Source organism: Narcine bancroftii, chromosome 7 (assembly GCF_036971445.1).
Source record: "Narcine bancroftii isolate sNarBan1 chromosome 7, sNarBan1.hap1, whole genome shotgun sequence".
In the NCBI taxonomy this organism is placed as follows: domain Eukaryota; kingdom Metazoa; phylum Chordata; class Chondrichthyes; order Torpediniformes; family Narcinidae; genus Narcine; species Narcine bancroftii.
Window position 1 is genome coordinate 156789773 of NC_091475.1, and position 20679 is coordinate 156810451.

At 42.7% G+C, this 20679-nt stretch overlaps 1 protein-coding gene across 7 annotated transcripts in view; it reads left to right on the forward strand.

Moving 5' to 3' along the window:
- LOC138739254 (disks large homolog 2-like) overlaps positions 1 to 20679 on the forward strand; it is a 784112-nt gene that overhangs the window by 681167 nt on the left and 82266 nt on the right. For all 7 annotated transcript variants that reach the window (XM_069890958.1, XM_069890959.1, XM_069890960.1 and 4 more), the window contains 2 exons: positions 8796 to 8972; positions 11836 to 11911. In XM_069890958.1, coding sequence (XP_069747059.1) covers positions 8796 to 8972; positions 11836 to 11911 — 253 coding nt within the window. The remainder of the gene's footprint in view (positions 1 to 8795; positions 8973 to 11835; positions 11912 to 20679) is intronic.

A 20679-nucleotide genomic window follows, 5' to 3' on the forward strand; every position in this document is an offset into this window, starting at 1 on the left:
GGGATGCCTGTGTGGCCGGGGTTCGATCAAATGAGGTGAGGCAGTGCCTGCTAGAGCACGGGGGAGAAAACCTAGAGGACGTGATCCAGATCGCAGAGACGATGGAGGCTGTGGTATTAAGTATGGACATGTACTCTCGGGGCTGGACCCCACACTCTGATGTAAGTAGGACTACCACTACCCTACTACTGCCGCTACGCTGCCAGATGCAACCCCAAAGTGCTATTTCTGTGGGAAGAACAAGCACAGCAGGTCCCAGTGCCCGGCGAGAAAAGCCAGGTGCCAGAAGTGCCTTAAAAACGGCCACTTTGCTACAGTCTGTCGCTCCAAAATGGCCACCGTAAAAATCGCCACTCTCCATTTCAAACACTTATTCCTCAGAGCTCTCGTCCAACGAGAGCGAGGACTCCACCGCGCGGCAGCGCCTAATGTCACAGGGCAAACGCCGAGAGCGCAAGGTACAACCCACCCTTGTTGCAATGACGTTCACCCTAACATCCGACCAGGCCCCAGCCCTGACCTCAACGCCTGGAGCCGCCGTCGACCAGGGACCCGCCGCTGCTACCGACCAGAGTACTGCCGCTGCCGACCAAGGACCCGCCGACATGCCGCCAACCAAGGACCCGCCGCTGCTGACCAGGGATGCGCCGACCAGGGACCTGCCGTCGCTTCCGACCGGGGACCCGCCGTCGCTTCCGACCGGGGACCTGCCGCCGCCGACTGGGGACATGCCGCCACCACCGACCAGGGACACGCCGCCGCTGCCGACCGGGGACATGGCGACGCTGCGACCAGGGACACGCCGATACTGCGACCAGTGACACGCCGACACTGCCATCCGGGGATCCGCCACCACTGACCGCTCCTCCACTGACCTCCCCACCGCCGACGACAAGCAGCGAACCCCCCAACACTTACCTTTGGCTGCAGGCAGCAACACCACCTCCCCGACACTGTTTTTCCAGACCCCACTGTTTACGTGATGTCATCACGCACACGTTGTGTGACGTCATCACGCAGGTCTCCACTGTCTACGTTACAAGTCTCTGCCTCAATAACCTTTGACCAGGACTTCCCCCAACCCCTCACAAAAGCAATGGAACTGATTAAAATGCATGAACACTATACCACTTGCTTATTTGACTCCGGGTCAACTGACAGTTTTATCCGCCCGGACCTGGCCCACCGTTGCGGACTAGCTATTCTCCCCACTATACGGAGAATTTCATTGGCGACCAGATCACTCTCGACTGGGGTAAAGGGGTACTGCGTGGCGACCCTGAAAGTCCAGGGTATCACGTTCACAGACTTCAAACTATTTGTCCTTCTCCAATTGTGTGCCCCTGCTCTTCTGGGATTGGATTTTCAGTGCTAATTTCAAACAATTTCCCTGCACTTTGGGGGGCCTCACACTCCGTTCTCTATCTGTAACCACTCCACCCCAGGAACCTCCTACCAGCGGCAGCCTGAGCCACCCACCTCCGCGCCCCAGGGCCTCACCTGTAGTCATTCGACCCTCCGAGTTGCTCCGCCAGCATTTTTCGCAAATCTCATCTGGCTGGAAGCCTGTGGCCACCAAAAGCCAGCAATATAGTTCTGAACACAGGAAATTTATCACAAGCGAGGTGCGCAGACTGCTGGACGAGGGCATTATCGAACCTAGCTCGAGTCCATGGAGGGCTCAGGTAGTGGTTGTTAAAAACGGGGAGAAACCGCGGATGGAGGGTGACTATAACCAGACTATCAACCATTTCACGCTGCTGGATGCGTACCCCCTTTCACGGATCACAGATGTGGTGAATCAGATCGCCCAATACTGTATTTCCACCATTGACTTACGTTCGGCCTATCATCAGCTCCCGATCTGCCGAGAAGACCGACCTTTCACGGCCTTCGAAGCGAATGGGCGGCTGCATCAATTCCTCAGGGTACTCTTTGGGGTCACAAATGGTGTTGCGGTCTTCCAGCGGGAAATGGACAGATGGTGGACCAGAACAGGCTGACTGCTACTTTCCCGTATCTGGACAATGTCACCATCTGCGGCCATGACACGGAGGATCATGATGCTAAACTTGAGAAATTTTTTTGGACTGCAACTCGGCTGCTCTTGACCTACAATTTTGACAAGTGTGTCTTCCGGACCACTTGGCTCACAATTGTGTGATGGAGAACGGGGTGGTCATGCGACCTTGACCGCATGCGTCCCCTCATGGACTTGCCCCGCCCCCCAACACCCAGAAGGCACTCAAACGCTGCCTGTGTTTTTTCTCTTACTATGCCCAATGGGTTCCACACTATGCCAACAAGGCACGGCTACTCATCAAGACCACCTCCTTCCCCCGAACATCGCTGCTGCAACACTGCACGCCATCGACGAGTCCATTCCATTCCAAGTCGAAAGCGATGCATCTGACTTTGCACTGGCAGGCACTTTGAACCAGGCTGGCCAGCCAGTAGCCGCCTTCTCCAGAACCCTCCAGGATCCTGAGAGCCGACACTCCTTTGTCAAGAAGGAGGCCCAGGCCATAGTTGAAGCAGTACGTCGTTGGAGACACTACCTCACTGGCAGGTGCTTTACGCTACTGACCGACCAACGCGCGGTCTCCTTCATGTTTAGCAATACCCAGTGAGGTAAGATCAAGAATGACAAAATCGCCAGGTGGAGAATCGAGCTCTCCACCTTTAATTATGACATACTGTATCGGCCTGGTAAACTCAACAACCTGCCAGATGTGCAAACATGCAACTGGACAGGCTGCAGAAACTCCAGGAGTCACTAGGTTCACACACTTTTGTCAAATCTCACAACCTGCCCTACATGGTTGAGGAGATTTGCTGCATGACCCGACCCTGCCCAGTGTGCGCTGAGTGCAACCCCCACTTCTTCCGTCCGGAGAACACCCACGTCATCAAAGCTACCTGCCCCTTTGAGCATCTCAGCGTAGACTTCAAGGGGCCCCTACCGCCGACCAACCGTAACACCTACATCCTTACAGCCATCGACGAGTACTCCCGCTTCCCGTTCGCTATGCCCTGCTCGGACATGACTGCCTCCTCAATTATAGAGGCCCTGCACAGCATCTTCACCATCTTTGGGTACCCAGTTATATCCACAGTGACAGGGGTCCTCGTTTATGAGCACAGAACTGCGGCAGTACCTTCTGGAGTGTGGTGTTGCTTCAAGCAGGACCACCAGCTATAACCCACACAGTAATGGCCAAGTCGAAAGAGAGAATGCCACTGTCTGGAAAGTGGTTTCGCATGCCCTCCGGTTTTTAAGGTCTCTCCACCTCTCGCTGGCAGGATGTGCTCACTCGTGCCCTACACTCTGCTCTCTCCTATGCATCGCAACCAATGCCACCCCCCCATGAAAGGATGTTCTCTTTCCCGAGGAAATCCGAGTCGGGTATGACCATTCCGGCATGGCTTCCAGTTCCCGGTCCAGTCCTTTTACGACGCCACGTCCAGTACTCTAAGAACGACCCCTTGGTTGACTGAATGACTGTGCTCCATGCGAACCTCCATTATGCCTACGTTGAGTACCCAGACGGGCGGGAGGACTCAGTCTCAGTAAGGGACCTAGCCCAAGCCGGATCAAGCACAGCAGTGCCTTTAACCCAACCTCCCCCTATTCCTTCTACCCCAGGTCATGTGCTTGAACAGAGGGACCAGCACCACCCCACCAGCTCAGGCCAGTCTGTCGACAACGCCGTTGGGGAATTGAGCGAAGCAGTGGCCGCACCCTGATAAATTTATACGCCCCAGACACCAAGGTTGAAAAATTTATTTATGACAGTTTTTTTCAAATTGACAGACACACCTGAAGACATATCGGTGGGAGGGGATTTAATTTTTGTCTGTATCCAGCTCTGGATGTCAGGAAGGAGAATTATAAGGATAAAGTCAGCTAAGGCTACCTTGGGATTAATGAGAAGACTCTATCCAAGGAAAAGGATTATTCCTTTTTTCCAGGACAATATGATTCCCACTCTCGGACAGATTTATTTTTGGCTTCAGCCCAGTTGGAGGCTAAGATCATGAATCCTGAATTCAAGGCAAGACTGTTTTCAGATAATTCCCCTCTTGTATTGAAAATTGTCATGCCAGATAAGCAAAAGATGGTCTATACATGGCACCTTAATTCATTCTTGTTGAAGAGACTGGATTTTTGTAATTTTATTAAGATGGAAATTATTTTGTTCTGTGAGAACAAATGTAATTTAACTACTGATGAATTTATTTTGTGGGACACACTGAAAGCATACCTAAGAGGACAAATAATTAGTTATATGTCTAGGATTAAAAAGGAATATATGAAGGAAGTAGGAGAATTGGTGCAGAAGATATATTTTGAAAAGGACTTTCAACAAATGGGCTCTGAGGAAAAATGTAGGCAATTAATTAAAAAAAAGCTCAAGTACAATACATTGCAAGCTTACAGAACAGAAAGGTGATAATTAGAACTAAACCAAAAGTACTATGAGCTAGGGGAAAAGGCCCATAAGGTCCTCTCCTGGTACTTGAAAGCAGAACGATAAATACAATTAAAACAGAACCTCACAGGATTTCCTATAAACCACAAGACATTAATGAGGCTTTCAAATAATCTTATGTTAAATTATATAAATAGCAGTCATTAGGAAATGAAAATAAAACAGAGGATTTCCTGTCACAATTGGAACTTCCAAGTTTAAATCTAAAAGAACAAAGAGGTCTAAATGCTCCCTTTACTCAAGCAGAGATAAGGGAAGCATTGCCCTCATTACATCCCAATAAATCTTCTCTGCACTCTTGCAGTCTTACTGACATCCTTCCTGTCATTAAGTGACGAGAATTGCATGCAGTATTTCAATTTTGCCCTCACAAATGTCTAAATCAACTTCAACATAACATCCCAACTCATATACCCAACACTTTGATTTATAAAAGTCTAAGATGCCAAAAGCTTTCTTTATAGCCCTGACCACCTGCGACACCACCTTCAGGGAACAATGTATCTATATTCCCAGATTGCTCTTTTTCTCTGCACTCTACATTCCCCTATCATTTACTGTGTATGTCTTACCTTGGTTTGCCCTTCCAAAATGCATCACCTTACATTTGTTTGCATTAAATTCTATCTTCCATTTTTTGGCCAATTCTCCCAGTTGGTCCAGATCCCTCTGCAAGCTATGAAAATGGTCCTCGCTGTTCACGATTCCTCCTACCTTTGTGTCATCAGCAAACTTGCTGATTCAATTTATCATATTATCATCCATATCACTGATATATAATGAAAGTTAATTTACAAGTTAGTCAGTGGCCTAGAAATTACATTGTGTTTTGAGTTTTGTGAGTGAATCATGAAAATGCAGTCAAGTTGCTCTGAGAAATTCCTCCTGACAACACAAAATGTGATATGTAAAGAGTAGGCCATATTTGAATGGCATCATCTACAATACAAAATTCATTTGGAATATGTATTGATATTGGGCCATATTCGCTGTTTAATGAACATTTTTGTCATTCACATTTTCGATAGCACTTAACTCATTTCAACTGTGCTTTTAAAGGGCTAATTAGCCTCTTACCACTGCAGCTCGCTATAATGAATTTTGGAATTTAGTGGGGACTCAAGGGGCTGCTATAAACTATCAGTACTACTTGGGTGAGATACTCTTCCAGTTCTCTAGTAAATACATATTAGATGATTTTGGGGTATGCTGTGTGAGCTCAGAGGCAGAGCAGACATCCTCAAGAACCCTGTGAAGAGAAAGAAGGCATGGCCATGCATGCAGAGGGAGTCACATTTCAACAAGCAACAATGCACTTGGAAGCTATGATTTTTGGTGATTTTTATGGCTTCCTATCGTTGAGATTGTGACCTTCACTGGGCAAACCTCCATTACCAGTCCTGAAATGCACTGCAAGGAGCATCAAGTCATCTCTAAGAAGTCTGAGGATTTTTGGCATGTCATTGAACACTGAATCAAACACTGGAAAATATGCTAACTGGTTGCATCATAGCTTGATTTGGTTATTTGAGTTTGCAGAAGGCTGTAAAAGATCACAAATATAGCCAAGTCCATCACTGGCTCTGACCTCCCAACCATTGAAGACATCAAGAAGGCAGCTAACATCATAAAGGACCCTCATCACCTTGGACACAACCACTTCTTGTTGATACCTTTAGGAAGGGCAAGAAGACCAGCAGCTCTCGGTTCAGTAACAGTTTCTGTGCAACAGCTATCAGGGTCTGAATCTCCCTTTATCACACTCATCATAAACTACTTCCACACCACAAAAAGGCCTGGCTGCACTATTATAACAGCATGCTATGCTAATTGAATATGTATCATCTATCTAGATTTTGTATTTATTTTCTCTTTTTAATTAAATATACGCTATTGCAGTTGTTTTTTCCACAAAATACTGTGCAGCTCCAGCAAGTACAGTGTATATGACAATAGGCACTTCATCATTATCAAACTCATTGAAGACTCTGAACTTCCTCGTGTTCATACAAACATGTGAATGAGGAGCAGCAAAAGGCCACTCAAGCTTGTTTCACCATTTAATAGGATTTATGCTAATCTGACTATAATTGCAAATCTGCATTCCTGTCTGCCCACTAACAATACCATAAAGACATAAACTGGTTCATATGGTGTGAATCAACTGCTGTTTTTCTGAACAACTGCAGGTCAGAGGATTTGACAAACAGAAAGATTAAAAGATTAATAAGGAAGAAAAAATTTGAATATGACCAATCTGTTTGGTCAGAAATGGTTTTGGAACTGGTTTGTTCAATTATCAATTTGGTTAAATGACACTTCAACAAAGTGAAGACATGATCAAAGCAACTTTAACAATAAATATCACAAGGTGGATCACATGGCTGATACCAATGGAACTGTGCATTTTCCAATCTTCTCAGTCCCTAATTTTGCTTATTCCATTCTCTGTTTGGAATTGTCCTTCACTCTTTAGAGATTTATTGGTTCCTTTATAGTGTTTGATCATAATTTTTGACTATGGGCCTGAAAATCACGTAGCAGGTATTGAAGTACAAATTGATGTAACCATCTTGGAGCTTATACGTATCTTTTTATAAACCAGCTGTTCTTTGCTTTTTTAATAAGCTCACGATAACCATTAACTTGCACTTTATCTACTTTTGTAAACCTCCACAAATTCCTTATTGGAAACTAGTGGTTCTCAACCTTTTTATTTCCACTCACATACCACTTTAAGTATTCCCAATGCCATAGGTGCTGGGTGATTAGTCAGGGATTGCTTAAGGTGGTGTGTGGGTGGAAAGAAAAGGTTAGAAAACCATTGTTTTAATTGTACCTCATTGACTCGTTATGTGCATGGTTTCATAACTCCAAACGAAATGGGCCAGTGACAATTTTTCTCAAGCAAAATATTTCATTAATAATTGGGTCTAGAGCAGCGCTTCTCAACCTTCGCTTCCCACTCACATACCACCTTAAACAATCCCTTACTAATCACAGAGCACCTATGGCATAGGGATTACTTAAAGTGGTATGTCAGTGGAAAGAAAAAGGTTTGTAAACAGAATTTCTTAAAAATTTCTAATTTTTCCCTTCTGCTGTCTTCCATGCCACAACTTTATGAATCCCTAACATTTTTCTGCAATTAATGTCTTTCAGATTTTGATTTCTTATCAATTATTTTCCATTTGTTTGCTTTTGATTTATTTACTCTGTCCATTGCATTAATTTTTTTTAAACCAAGGAAAGACATTGACATCTGTTTGTCTTACTGTTGAATTGCTGAAAAGTTTCTTTCCTGGGGATGAGATGTTACATCAAGATCTCTTGTTAAATAATGAGCATGCTTACATACAATGCTGCAGTTTGCACTATTAATAATGATAACCAAACAAGGTTCACAAAAGGAGGTTCTCTGCCTAAGGCAGCCAATCATTCCCTATTGCTATGAGATTATGAAAAGCAATACAAACAACATTATCACCTGCAACTGTCATATTAGGGGTTTCTCAGTATATCTAGAGGAATCATTCAGTACAATTAACTGGTTTCATGAGAAATCCTCAGAAAGAAGACCTTTGTTAAGCTCCATGCTTACAAATGAACACATTTGGTAATATTAGTGCTGGCCAAAGCAGAAAGGTTTATGTAATTACAATTATTGATCACTTATTTGTTGTGCTACGGCATGAAGCACTGCAACCCTAAGATTCCCTTGACAGGGGAACCACTGGGGCTCTTCCTCAAACACAGGATGGGGTGCTCTTCCTGAAACATGGCCAATCAGTGTTTCTGCGTTACACATGATACCATAAAAACAGTGTTATACAGTGAATACTGCAAGCTGCCTTACACTCTCAGACATTTTTGGTGTCCGCTTGCCTGCTTTTCAAATGGTCCTGAAGAACAATAATCTGCTCTCTTGCAGCAATGAGCAAACTCTGTATTAAAGGGGCCTGACAGTCCACTGAGTTGCAAAGTCCATATAATTGCAACTCATGAATGTCTCTTCATGAGTAGACTTTTGAGTATTATACATCAGTAAGCATCAAACTTCAAGGAATATTTAATGCTGCTTGAGCACAAAGCTTTACATAAAATGTAAGGATCTTACACTTCAATTGCGTTCCCATTTAAAATATGAATTATGTATATGATGAAGTTACTGAACACATTTGATATTACAAAGCTTAAATATAAGCGCTCGCATTCTATTTGAAAGTTAAATCATGATTATGTGGTTAAAATGACAAATAGCTGCGCAGTTATGCATTTGAAACTCTAAAATATATTTTTCAGAGCTCTGTTTGACTACGACAAAACCAAGGACAGTGGTCTTCCAAGTCAAGGTCTTAGCTTCAAATACGGAGAGGTTTTGCACGTTATCAATGCTTCTGATGATGAATGGTGGCAGGCACGAAGAGTTACGCCGGATGGAGACAGTGAAGAGATGGGTGTCATACCAAGCAAAAGAAGGTCAATAAATCAAGCAGTTTATCACCTGTTTTGCTGTGCAATTGAGTTCAGGGTTATTATAATCAGTGTTCTATTCTCTGTATTCTCATATTTTAACCATTGATGGTTATTTTATGGTTGAAATGGTGAAAGTTTGTAGTATTTTCTTCATTCAAAAAATAGACTTGGTGCTTTAATGGAACTTTAATTGAATGACAGAACAGGCTGGAGTTGCCTGAGTAATCTTTAAGTCCCATGATTCACAATGAATGCATTTTTTGAAAATTACAGATTCGGCAGAAATAATTAAACTTGCCCCATAATTAACATGTTAAAGCTTATAAAACAATGGAACTTTCAGAACTTCTCAAACTGACTGAGGATCAAAGCTTTTGCATCACAATAAAAATTCAATTTACATATACTTTTACACTGCATTATTCAATTGAATATCATCTTATTATTTCCCCAAAGAGAAAAGCATTAATGGCCATTGGTTGCTTTTATTATACCTATTTGCAATTTTCACCAAGCATTTATGGACATCAGAAAATATTGTGTCTCTAATGTATTGTTGCCATCAGACATTTCATTTTGAGTATTGCAGGGAAACTTGGACCATACTGTCATAATATTGATAACTACTGGCCAATTCTGTGATAACATAATCTTCCCAGCGCATCACAAAAATTTAAATCATTAGCTTAGCTTCCTCCTTAGTGATCCACACAGTACAAAACACCCACCTCCCCTGAGGGACAACATTCATTCATCTTAAATTGAGCCCCTACCTCCCAACCAATCCACCCCACAATCATTCAAAACTCTACCTGGATCTTTTATCTCCCCAATATTCTAAACTCTGACAGCATTCTAACTTCCACCCATTCTACTCAACAACGTTGATGCTCCACACGCGTCAGCTCCCACTGTGCATCTTTCAGATGTGCGAGAATTTCTGGGCAGTTCCTTCCTTATATGTCCATTTGACTTCCAGCGCTGAATTAACGATCAGTGAAATAACTTGTACTGTGATAAATTCAGATCTGAATGGGGCTTGCCAATTGTGATTGAAAAAATCCTTGCACAAGTGCAGTTTTTGCTTTGGCAGCACATTTAAGGGGGACCACAGACTGGAATCATAAAATATTTTTTACGTCAGTGGGAGAGAAGTGCAGAAGAAACTAGCTAAACTTGACTGCTTCAAGGGGAACGAGGACCATAAACTTTCAGCAGTCCTAAGAGGGCCATAGCCAAAAAAAATGTTGAGAATGGCTGATTTAGAAGATTGGATTAATTACAGAATTACAATCTTGTGTAAAATGATTAAGGATTTAATTCATCCAAAAATTTTGAATTTCAAAGTAATGAAATAGAAATTATTGTGAGTGAAATGGTAAGTACACAAAAAAAGAATTAAGAATTATGAGAATAAGTTTCAACTCAAATGGGGATGGAAATCTAACAAGTATAGATTTGTACTTTGTGCCTAATTTGTCTTAACTATGTAAAAGCCAATTGATGAATCATGGAGTAGAAGAACTTTTTTTCTCTTTAAATACCAAAATTTAATAAAAGATCCTTTGACCAGGCATAACCAGATTTTTAGAAGCCTTTGACCTGAGTTGAGTTTCCAAATCAATACCCTTTGCATCATCAAGTCGATTTTATTTCTTCCAAACGACCAACTGTGTCTCTACTTCAACCCATCTGCAGCTGAATTCCATAATTTTGTTACCTCCACATTTGCAATTCCAATGTCCTGCAGGCTATCCACCCATTTTTCTTTCTCCATCATCTTGTGCTTATACAGAACTCTACTGCTTGCTTTTAACTTCCACTAAGAACTGTATACACATCAGTCTTGTGTTTGCTGATCTACTTTGGCCCCATGTCACTTTTGAAATCTTTGTCTTCGATTTAAACTCCCTCTTTGGTGTTTTGCCTCTGTCACCATAATATCTTATCTGATAACCTTTCCACAGCCGTATTACTGTAGACCTTCAATGTCCTGTGTCCACTATTATCACTGTCCTCAACTATCTTGGCCCAAAACTCTGACTTTCTCTCTCTCTCTCGTACTCTTGGCTGCAGATCTCATCAAGGTCTTTGTTCGAGCATTGCGCAAAGAGCTGAATTCTAGAACTAAGATGAGAGTTACTGCCCTTGACACCAAGGGACAATTGGATTAATTGGTAGAACTGAGTTAGCGGGGATTGAGAGAAAAAAAAGCACTCAGATGATTGAAGGCTTCTTTTGCACAAAGAAGATGGTTGTGGTTGTTAGCAATCAATCAGCCCAGTTTCAGTACAACATTTATGTACTTCCTACAGACACTCTCAGGCTCAATCATTTCCATTTGCTTCATAAGTAACTCCCCTTTTGGCAGAAAATAGAGGTGGAAATAGTGACACCATTCACAACAAAGCCTCCCCCGTTTGATTGGTGCCCCATCTATCATGCTGTCCAATCATTTCCTGCACTACCAGTGCACCGAGATTGTAGTTACTCACCATGGCTACCTCATCAGCACTTTTAATCCACATCCTTCATCACCAAGAATAGCAATGGCAGAAGATACATGGGAAAACCATCATCTATGGATTTCCTTCCCGATTGCTCATCATCCTGATTTGCAAATATTCTGCATCCGTCGATCCCATATGTACATTTACACATCTATCCTCATGAGATTTTTTTAAAAGTTGCATCTTTAAAGAATTTAGCAATGATTTAAAAATAAAATTTGATCTCTAGTGTATGCTGTTAATATAAATTTGAACTGCTAAATAGTGGGTTTGTGTTAGTAAAATGTCATTTGTCATTAGAATCCGATTTGAAATTTTAAAAACTATGTGTAAGACTTATCCTTGTGCATCTGCAGGGTTGAGAGGAAAGAACGAGCTAGACTTAAAACTGTGAAATTCAACGCCAACCCTGGAGTGATTGATTCCAAAGGGGTAAGTGAAAATAATAATGGTGTGTGGCATATCCTTTTATTGTGTGCAAAATGATAAAAGTTCCTCTTTCATAATACATATAATATTAAAGATCCTTTGAGAAAATACATCTATTTTCGTGTTTCTGAAATATATAAAAATTTACAGGAATAAGCCGTCAATATATCTTCATCCTCTATGCAGTAATGAAGCAGAACTTGAGTTAAAAAGCTCTGTTTGTTCATTTGAAATGCAGTGCACAGGCAAATGTTTCCTGCCCCTTGTGCATTATAAAACTATTTTTTCTCTTCAAAAAAGCAAACGAGGTGAAGGCTCATTTGAGCTTTAATATAGTTTTAAGCGTGTAAACAACACTTTCGATTGTAATGTGTGAGGAATATGGTACATAAGATTTAACAGATGATCCTTAACATGGAACCATTGGAGTGATAGAAGTGTCAAAAGAGACCTTCATGATGAGGATCTCTATGGCAATTTGATATTATTTATGAGAGTAGTTAAATTTTGTTGATTGATTATAAATGTGCATATGACAGTTCTATACTGCAAAATAAGACTTTGTGACAGAAAACTGAAAATTTGGGATTAATTACAGTATTATTATTTAATACAAATGGGCAAATGTGTAAAATTGTATTAATTTTCTTAAAATGCTGTTTCAAAAGTAACTTGCTGGCTGTGGCCTACTCATTTTGCACTATGACGTTATAGCTCGGTACGACAATAACACAATCTACAAATTTGCTGACGAAACCACGGTAGTGGGTTGTATAAATGAAGAGGATGAGTCAGCGTAGAGGATGGAGATTGAAAACTTGGCTGAAAGGTGCACCAACAACAACCTTGCACTCAATGTTACCAAAACTAAGGAGCTGATTGTTGACTTCAAGAAAAGAAAGCCAGATATTCAATCCAGTGATCATTGAGGGATCAGAGGTAGAGAGGATGAGAAAGTTTAGGTTCTTGCATCTTTCCTGGATCCAACACACCAATAACATCATGAAGAAAACATGTCATCACCTCTATTCCCTCAGGAGTTTGTAGAGGTTTGGTATGACACTAGAAACCCTGGCAAATTTTTACAGAGGTGTGGTGAAAAGTGTGCTGACCAGCTGCATACCATATATAGGAACACCAATAGCCCTGAGCGTATATCCCTCCAAAGGGTAGTGGACACAACCCAGGACTTCACTGGCAAAATCCTCCCCATTATTAAGTACATCTACGGGAACGCTGCCTTCAGAAAGCAGCAGAAGTCATCAAAGACCCACACCACCCAGCACATGCGCTGTTCTCACTGCTGCCATCAGGAAAGAGGTATAGATACCACAAGATTCACTCCACCAGGTTCAGAAACAGCTGCTACCCCTCCACCATCAGACTTCTCAACACAAACTCAATCAGAGACTCATTTAAGGACTTGTACTTGTACACTTTATTGATTTTCTTTTTTTCTCTCTGTATGACACAGTCAGTTTGTTTACATTTGTTATCTGTTTACAGTTCTTTTATTTGTTTGCATGTTTATGCTGTGTACAGTTTATTTTTTGCACTACCAATTAGTGGTAATTCTGCCATGCCCACAGGAAAAAAGGAATTTCAGGGTTGTGTTATGGGCTCAGAGGACCCCAAAACCCAGCAGCAATAGAAATTCACCAAGACAAATGGTTACTTAAGAAAAAGTTGCTTTTAATTATCTTTAAATATAAAAACAGGATCAAACTCTAACTTATTACTATTAACTTAGCTAATCTAACTTAACCCCCTTCTAATTCTAAGCACACGTGTATGTAATGTGTGTGTAAGTTCAGAAAAGTTTTTAAATTCACAGTCCAATCTCACTTCTCACTCCTCCAACTTCACCGGTATCAGGCAATTCTTATACTGTGCACAAAATTTAACATTTATAAAGTTCACCAGGCTTTGGTCCTCGAAAGGTAAATGGTTACTGCTCAGGAAGGTTCTTGTCAGTTTTCAGAGAGAGATTTGTTGCTCATTGGACATAAACTGATTCCTTCCAATAGCCACTTCAGTGTCTTCCAGATGATAACCTCTTTCTTTCAGGTCACCACAGAGTTCCTTTTATGTTTTTTCAAGTGAAACATTATACAGCTAGCCATCTCCTCTTGTATGGATCACAAGGGCTTTGACCAGGCTGAACTAAGAATTCACAACCCATCTTCAAAATGGGGTTGTTTCACAAGTTTGCCAGCTTGTCCTGTTCCAGTCCCAGCTGCTGCTGTTGAACTGTAAAACTGAATTACCTCTCTCTCTCTCTCTCTCTCTCTCTCTCTCTCTCTCTCTCTCTCTCTCTCTCTCTCTCTCTCTCTCTCACTCACTCAGAGAAAACCACATGAGCCTCTTAGAACAGCAAACTGCACTCAGACAGACTGCAGCACTGGATCTAATCTTCTGAGTTCCTTCATCTGTTGCTTTCCAAAACATAATCCATTAATCCACAGCGTGTCCAATTAACACCTACTTGTAAAGTCTCTATAGGCACTCTTCAAAGTTTTTGCAAAGGCACCTGACCTGGACTGTCTGGTTTGATCAGAGCTTTGGCAATTTAAATGAGATCTGTTTTAAGGTGTTTGTTTGTGACCTACACTAAAAAAAAACTCGTCATAATTTATCTCCTTTAAAACATATCTATATAGAATATAAAATAAATATAATCTGTTACAGTTGTATGTGATGTTATGTCTCCTTTGGCTTGGCTTCGCGGACGAAGATTTATGGAGGGGGTAAAAAGTCCACGTCAGCTGCAGGCTCGTTTGTGGCTGACAAGTCCGATGCGGGACAGGCAGACACGATTGCAGCGGTTGCAGGGGAAAATTGGTTGGTTGGGGTTGGGTGTTGGGTTTTTCCTCCTTTGCCTTTTGTCAGTGAGGTGGGCTCTGCGGTCTTCTTCAAAGGAGGTTGCTGCCCGCCAAACTGTGAGGCGCCAAGATGCACGGTTTGAGGCGTTATCAGCCCACTGGCGGTGGTCAATGTGGCAGGCACCAAGAGATTTCTTTAGGCAGTCCTTGTACCTTTTCTTTGGTGCACCTCTGTCACGGTGGCCAGTGGAGAGCTCGCCATATAACACAATCTTGGGAAGGCGATGGTCCTCCATTCTGGAGACGTGACCCATCCAGCGCAGCTGGATCTTCAGCAGCCTGCAAGCTCACACCAAGACACAAGAGAAACTTGTCCGTGAACTACTCTTTGCAGACGATGCCACTTTAGTTGCCCATTCAGAGCCAGCTCTTCAGCGCTTGACGTCCTGCTTTGCGGAAACTGCCAAAATGTTTGGCCTGGAAGTCAGCCTGAAGAAAACTGAGGTCCTCCATCAGCCAGCTCCCCACCATGACTACCAGCCCCCCCACATCTCCATCGGGCACACAATACTCAAAACGGTCAACCAGTTTACCTATCTCGGCTGCACCATTTCATCAGATGCAAGGATCGACAATGAGATAGACAACAGACTCGCCAAGGCAAATAGCGCCTTTGGAAGACTACACAAAAGAGTCTGGAAAAACAACCAACTCCATCGGGCACACAAAACTCAAAACGGTCAACCAGTTTACCTATCTCGGCTGCACCATTTCATCAGATGCAAGGATCGACAATGAGATAGACAACAGACTCGCCAAGGCAAATAGCGCCTTTGGAAGACTACACAAAAGAGTCTGGAAAAACAACCAACTGAAAAACCTCACAAAGATAAGCGTATACAGAGCCGTTGTCATACCCACACTCCTGTTCGGCTCCGAATCATGGGTCCTCTACCGGCACCACCTACGGCTCCTAGAACGCTTCCACCAGCGTTGTCTCCGCTCCATCCTCAACATCCATTGGAGCGCTTACATCCCTAACGTCGAAGTACTCGAGATGGCAGAGGTCGACAGCATCGAGTCCACGCTGCTGTTATGTATGTACTCTGACAATAAAAACTGAAATCTGACACCTCAAGGCTACAGTGTGCACCACCTACAAAATGTATAGGAATTAAGTGCCAAAGCTACGTGAGAACATAAAACAAAGCAACACAGTACGAGCCCTTCAGCCCACAATATTGTGCTGATATATAAATACCTACCTCCAAAAACTAAATTCTCCCTACTTCATTACCTCTTTTTCTTTCATCCATGTGCCTGTCTGAAAGTCTCTTAAATGACCTTATTGTTCTAGCTTCCACCACTACCCTTGACAATACATTCCAGGCACCCATATCGCTCTGTGTAAAAAAAAAATAATTAGACATGATGTCTCTCCTTCACTTTGTACTGATGTCCTCTGGTGTTTGATAGTCTTCCCTGGGAAAAAGGTGCTGACTGTCTACCTTATCTATGCCTCTCATAATCTTGTAGACCTCTATTAAGTAATCACTCCAAAGATAAAAGCCCTAGCGCTGCTACCCTTGCCTCCATAGACATATTTTCCATTCAAGGCAACATCCTATAAATCTCCTCTGCACCTTCTCCATAGTCTCCGCATCCTTCCTGTATTGAGGTGACCAGAACTGAACACTTAAGTGTCGTCTGTGTTAATAGAACCTTCTATGATTCTCCATTACTATGATCAGGCACTTGGGAACATCACCATCTTCAGGTTCTCCCCCAAATTACGCCCAGCTTTAATTTTGGAATACATATATATATTTGTTTTTTCATTGTTGTTTGATACAAATCATGGAACTTCCTCCCCAAGAGTATTTGAAGAGGGCAGACCATCAATCCTTTTCAAAGGCAACTCATACTAGCCTCACGAGCAACGCCTCCATCCGTCAAAAATCAAAAGGTTTCAGAGGATGAAGACTATGCATATTGAGAATTCCAGTACTACTGACTATTGCCTTGTGGGTGATGGAAGAGCTTAATTAGCGGAGTAAGTCACTTGCCACAGGACTTCCAGCCTTTCATGTGTGTTCCGGTAGGAAAATTCTGTGGAATTAATGACTGATTGTGGAGCAGAAGCACATGGGGTATCTTATTGTCTTCATTAAAATTAAAGCAATGTTTCTTCTTGATATCAAAAATGTAAGAAGCTTCAGAAAGAGTGGAAATTAAAAAAAATCTCTAAGGAACGTAATAAGAAAATCAGAAGTTGGGTGTGTACATTATAATTTAATGAAGGAATCCAGGTTATGATGTTGCTTTCCAAATGTTAGGGTTAACAGTGCAATTCTGAAAGATTGGAAGACGACAGTAGAGATCTTCTTGGGAGATTAGTTGGTCAACAATGACGCAACAATCCAATGGTTTGTTTGACTACTCTACCACTGTTTTGCCCTCAATTTCCAGAGCCGAGGCAGTTAACATCTTCTGAATCATAGGTGTATGATGTCTTCACTTTTGTGTATCTTTTCTTCTGCTGCCTTCACTCTTCTCCTTGGAAGCAGGACTCTGCAGAATCTGCACCGGATTTTGCTCATGATTGCATATGTGGAGCCAGGTTATCACCTGGGTCTGCATATTGAGCTCCTGCAAAAGGAGATATTGCAGCATGTTGAATTACTTTGAGGACGAGCACAGCAACCAGAGTTGCAGGTTACCTTGGCAGTGATTCAGATAGGGTCAGACCCTTTGTTGCTTCTGCTTCAGTAAAAATCTGCTGCTATTGAGAAGCCACCCTTCTCATACTGAATATTTATGTGTACCATGAGAGCAGCAGCAGTTGTTTGTTGCACACCAAATAACTCCACTCAGATCCACCCATTGGCTTTACTCCATGCATGTGGCATGCATACTCTGTTCGGATGTTTAAAAGATCTTGCAAGCACAAAGTACCAATTGCTCTAAAAAAAATTAATTTAATTTTAAAAATTTAGCCATATAGCACGTTAACAGGCCATTTCAGCCGATGAATCCATGCCGCCCAATTAACCTACAATTCCAAGTGCATTTAAAACAGTGGGAAGTTAACAGTGGGAAGCTGGGAAAACCCATGCAGACACAGGGAGAAATACAAACTCCTATCAGAATCAGGATTTGTTGTCATGAACAAGTTATGAAATTCGGTGTTTTGCGGCAGGATCATAGTGCAAACGTTCATATTAGAACCATCTTACAACATGACTATACAAAAATAAAATAATAATAACATAATAGTGCACGAAAAGTAAGGCAGTCGTTTTGGTCTCTTTGGTTCATTGATTATTCAGGAATACGATGGCAGCGGGGAAGAAGCTGTCCTTGTGCTGCTGAATGGTCATCTTTAGACTCCTGTGCCTTATCCCCGAGAGTGAAGAGGGCATGGCCTGGGTGGTGGGGGTCTTGGAGGATAGAGGTTGCTTTTATAAGACACTGCCTCATGTAGATGTCCTTGATGGAGTGAAGTCTGGTGCCTGTGATGTCGCAGGCTGAGTTAACAACCCTCTGGAGTTTATTCTTGTCCTGAGAGTTGGCACCTCCATACCAGGCAGAAATGCAACCAGCCAGAATGCTCTCCACAGTACACCTGTAGAGGTTCATGAGGGTCTTCGGTGACATCCTGAACTGCCTCAGACACTTCACTGGTGACCTTCTTTGTGATTGCATCAATGTGGAGCCTCCAGGACAGATCCTCGGAGATGTTGACACCCAGGAATTTGAAGTTCTTGACCCTTTCCACTACTGAGCCCTCGATGATGACTAGGTTGTGTTTCCCTGACTTCCTCCTGAAGTCCCCAATCATCTCCTTTGTTTTGCTGACGTTGAGCACAAGGTTGTTGTTGTTACATCATTCAACGAGCTGATCTATCTCCCTCCTCGTTGTCGTTTGTGATTCTGCCGACAGCTGTGGTGTCATCGGCAAACTTGTAGATGGCATTGAAATTGTGCCTGGCCACAGAGTCAGTGACCCATTCCTGATCTCCGGCACTGTAAAGGTGTTCTGCTAACTGCTGCGCCAACCGTGCCACCCGTCTCTTGGATGGTTTATTTATATCATACGTGAAGATGGATAGATACAAAACCTATTTGACCTCCTGGTGTCTTTGCTATGAATCACAAATATGATTAATGTTTGGCATGCCTCACTTTATCATTTGATTCAAGCAACTCAACCTAAATCATTGTTTATATTTTGGTTTTCAGTTTTGCTTTTAATGAGTGGTTTATCTTTTCAAAATATCACAATGTTTCCATAAGATGGTATGGTAAACTGTGACAATTTCTATTTTAAAATGCAAAGAAACTTATTTATAAAAAGAACATCTTTCTGATACTTCTGAATGCATTACACATTTACCATGGACATTAAAAACTTGTTCATAGAAATAGAAAACAAAGTAATTGTGTATTTGAGTTGCTAAATTAGAGCATTTGCCAGCCATTAATTAATTCAGTTAACTACTTTTTACATTAATCAAATTTTCCCCAGAATATTTTGTTTGAACATATAAAGAATTTTGAATGACATTTCACATCAGTTCATATGGAAGAATTTTTATTTTGAATGTCAAAATACTGAGAAGTAATGTGATTGAGCAGGATGTTCAGAGACTTACCATTAACTATATACAGTAAAAAGCTCTATTATCCTGTATTCAAGCAACCTGAAGCGTTAAGCAACCGGCAAAATAAATAATGAAAAGTAAAAACCATTGACACCCCCACCCCACCCCCATCTTTTTGCCCAAAAATCATGTAAAAGTCAATCCCCCTTTTTGTATCTTGATCATCTGCCAATCCAGCTCCCGACGCCCCAGCCGCCACCCACTGGGGTCTCCTCCTAATGACCCAACCACAAATCTTCACCCCGGCTTCCCGCCCACCAGATCTCCTAATGGCCTGACCTTGGATGTTCACACCAGCCACCCGCCTATCTGTGCTCCCGAAGCCCCGACTGCAGACCCTCATCCTGGCCACCCGTCCATCCAAGCTCCTGACCCTCCCCCCCCCCCGACCACAGACCCTCGCCCCAGCCACCCAAACACCAGAGCTCCTGATGCCCCAAATATAGATCCTCGCCCCAGCTGCCTGGCCATCCAAGCTCCCAATGCCCTGACCGCGGATCCTTGTCCTGGCCACCTTCCCATCCAAGCTCCTGATCTCCTGACCAGGGACCCTCACCATGGCCACCTGAACATGGCCGCCCCAACCGCAGATCCTCACACCCATCTAAGCTCCCAAAGATACAACCACAGCCCCTCTCTCTGGCCGTCCATGTGCCCAAACTCCTGACCTCCCCAACTGCAGACCCTTGTCCTGGGCACCCAAACACCACAGTTCCTGGTACCCTGATCACAGATGCTCACTCTGGCCCCTGCCCATCTAAGCTCCTGACTCCCCAACTATGGACCCTTGCCCCATCCGCCCAAACACTAGAACTCCTGATGCCCCAAACACAACCACACTTTTGTCCCAACATCCATATACTGATTGGGCATTGGGACCAAGTAATCATAGCATCCCTGTGAATATCGATCTCTCTGGTTAACTCCTCATGCAATTCTGTCATGTTGTTTCTTGGTACATCAAATCCCGCTCTGCATGTCTTCTGTTAAAACCTTTCAGTCTGTGTCTGTGAAATGGGATGTCTGCTCCTATGACTGAGCAACTACTTCTGTTGTGTCCTCCACAAGCTACAGTGCCCTCATCATCTCTAAGAAATAGACATGATGCCAATTCATCTGTTTCAGCAGGTGTGCAGGACTCCTGAAATTAGTCAGGCTCAATTTATGTTCAGGAAGAAAAGATCGCAGTTGGGACCCCTGAGCATAATCATATTTGCACAATCAAATGCAGAAAGATCTACTATTAACTGAATCAAGATAAATGTTTCCCAGTTATAGCCCATTT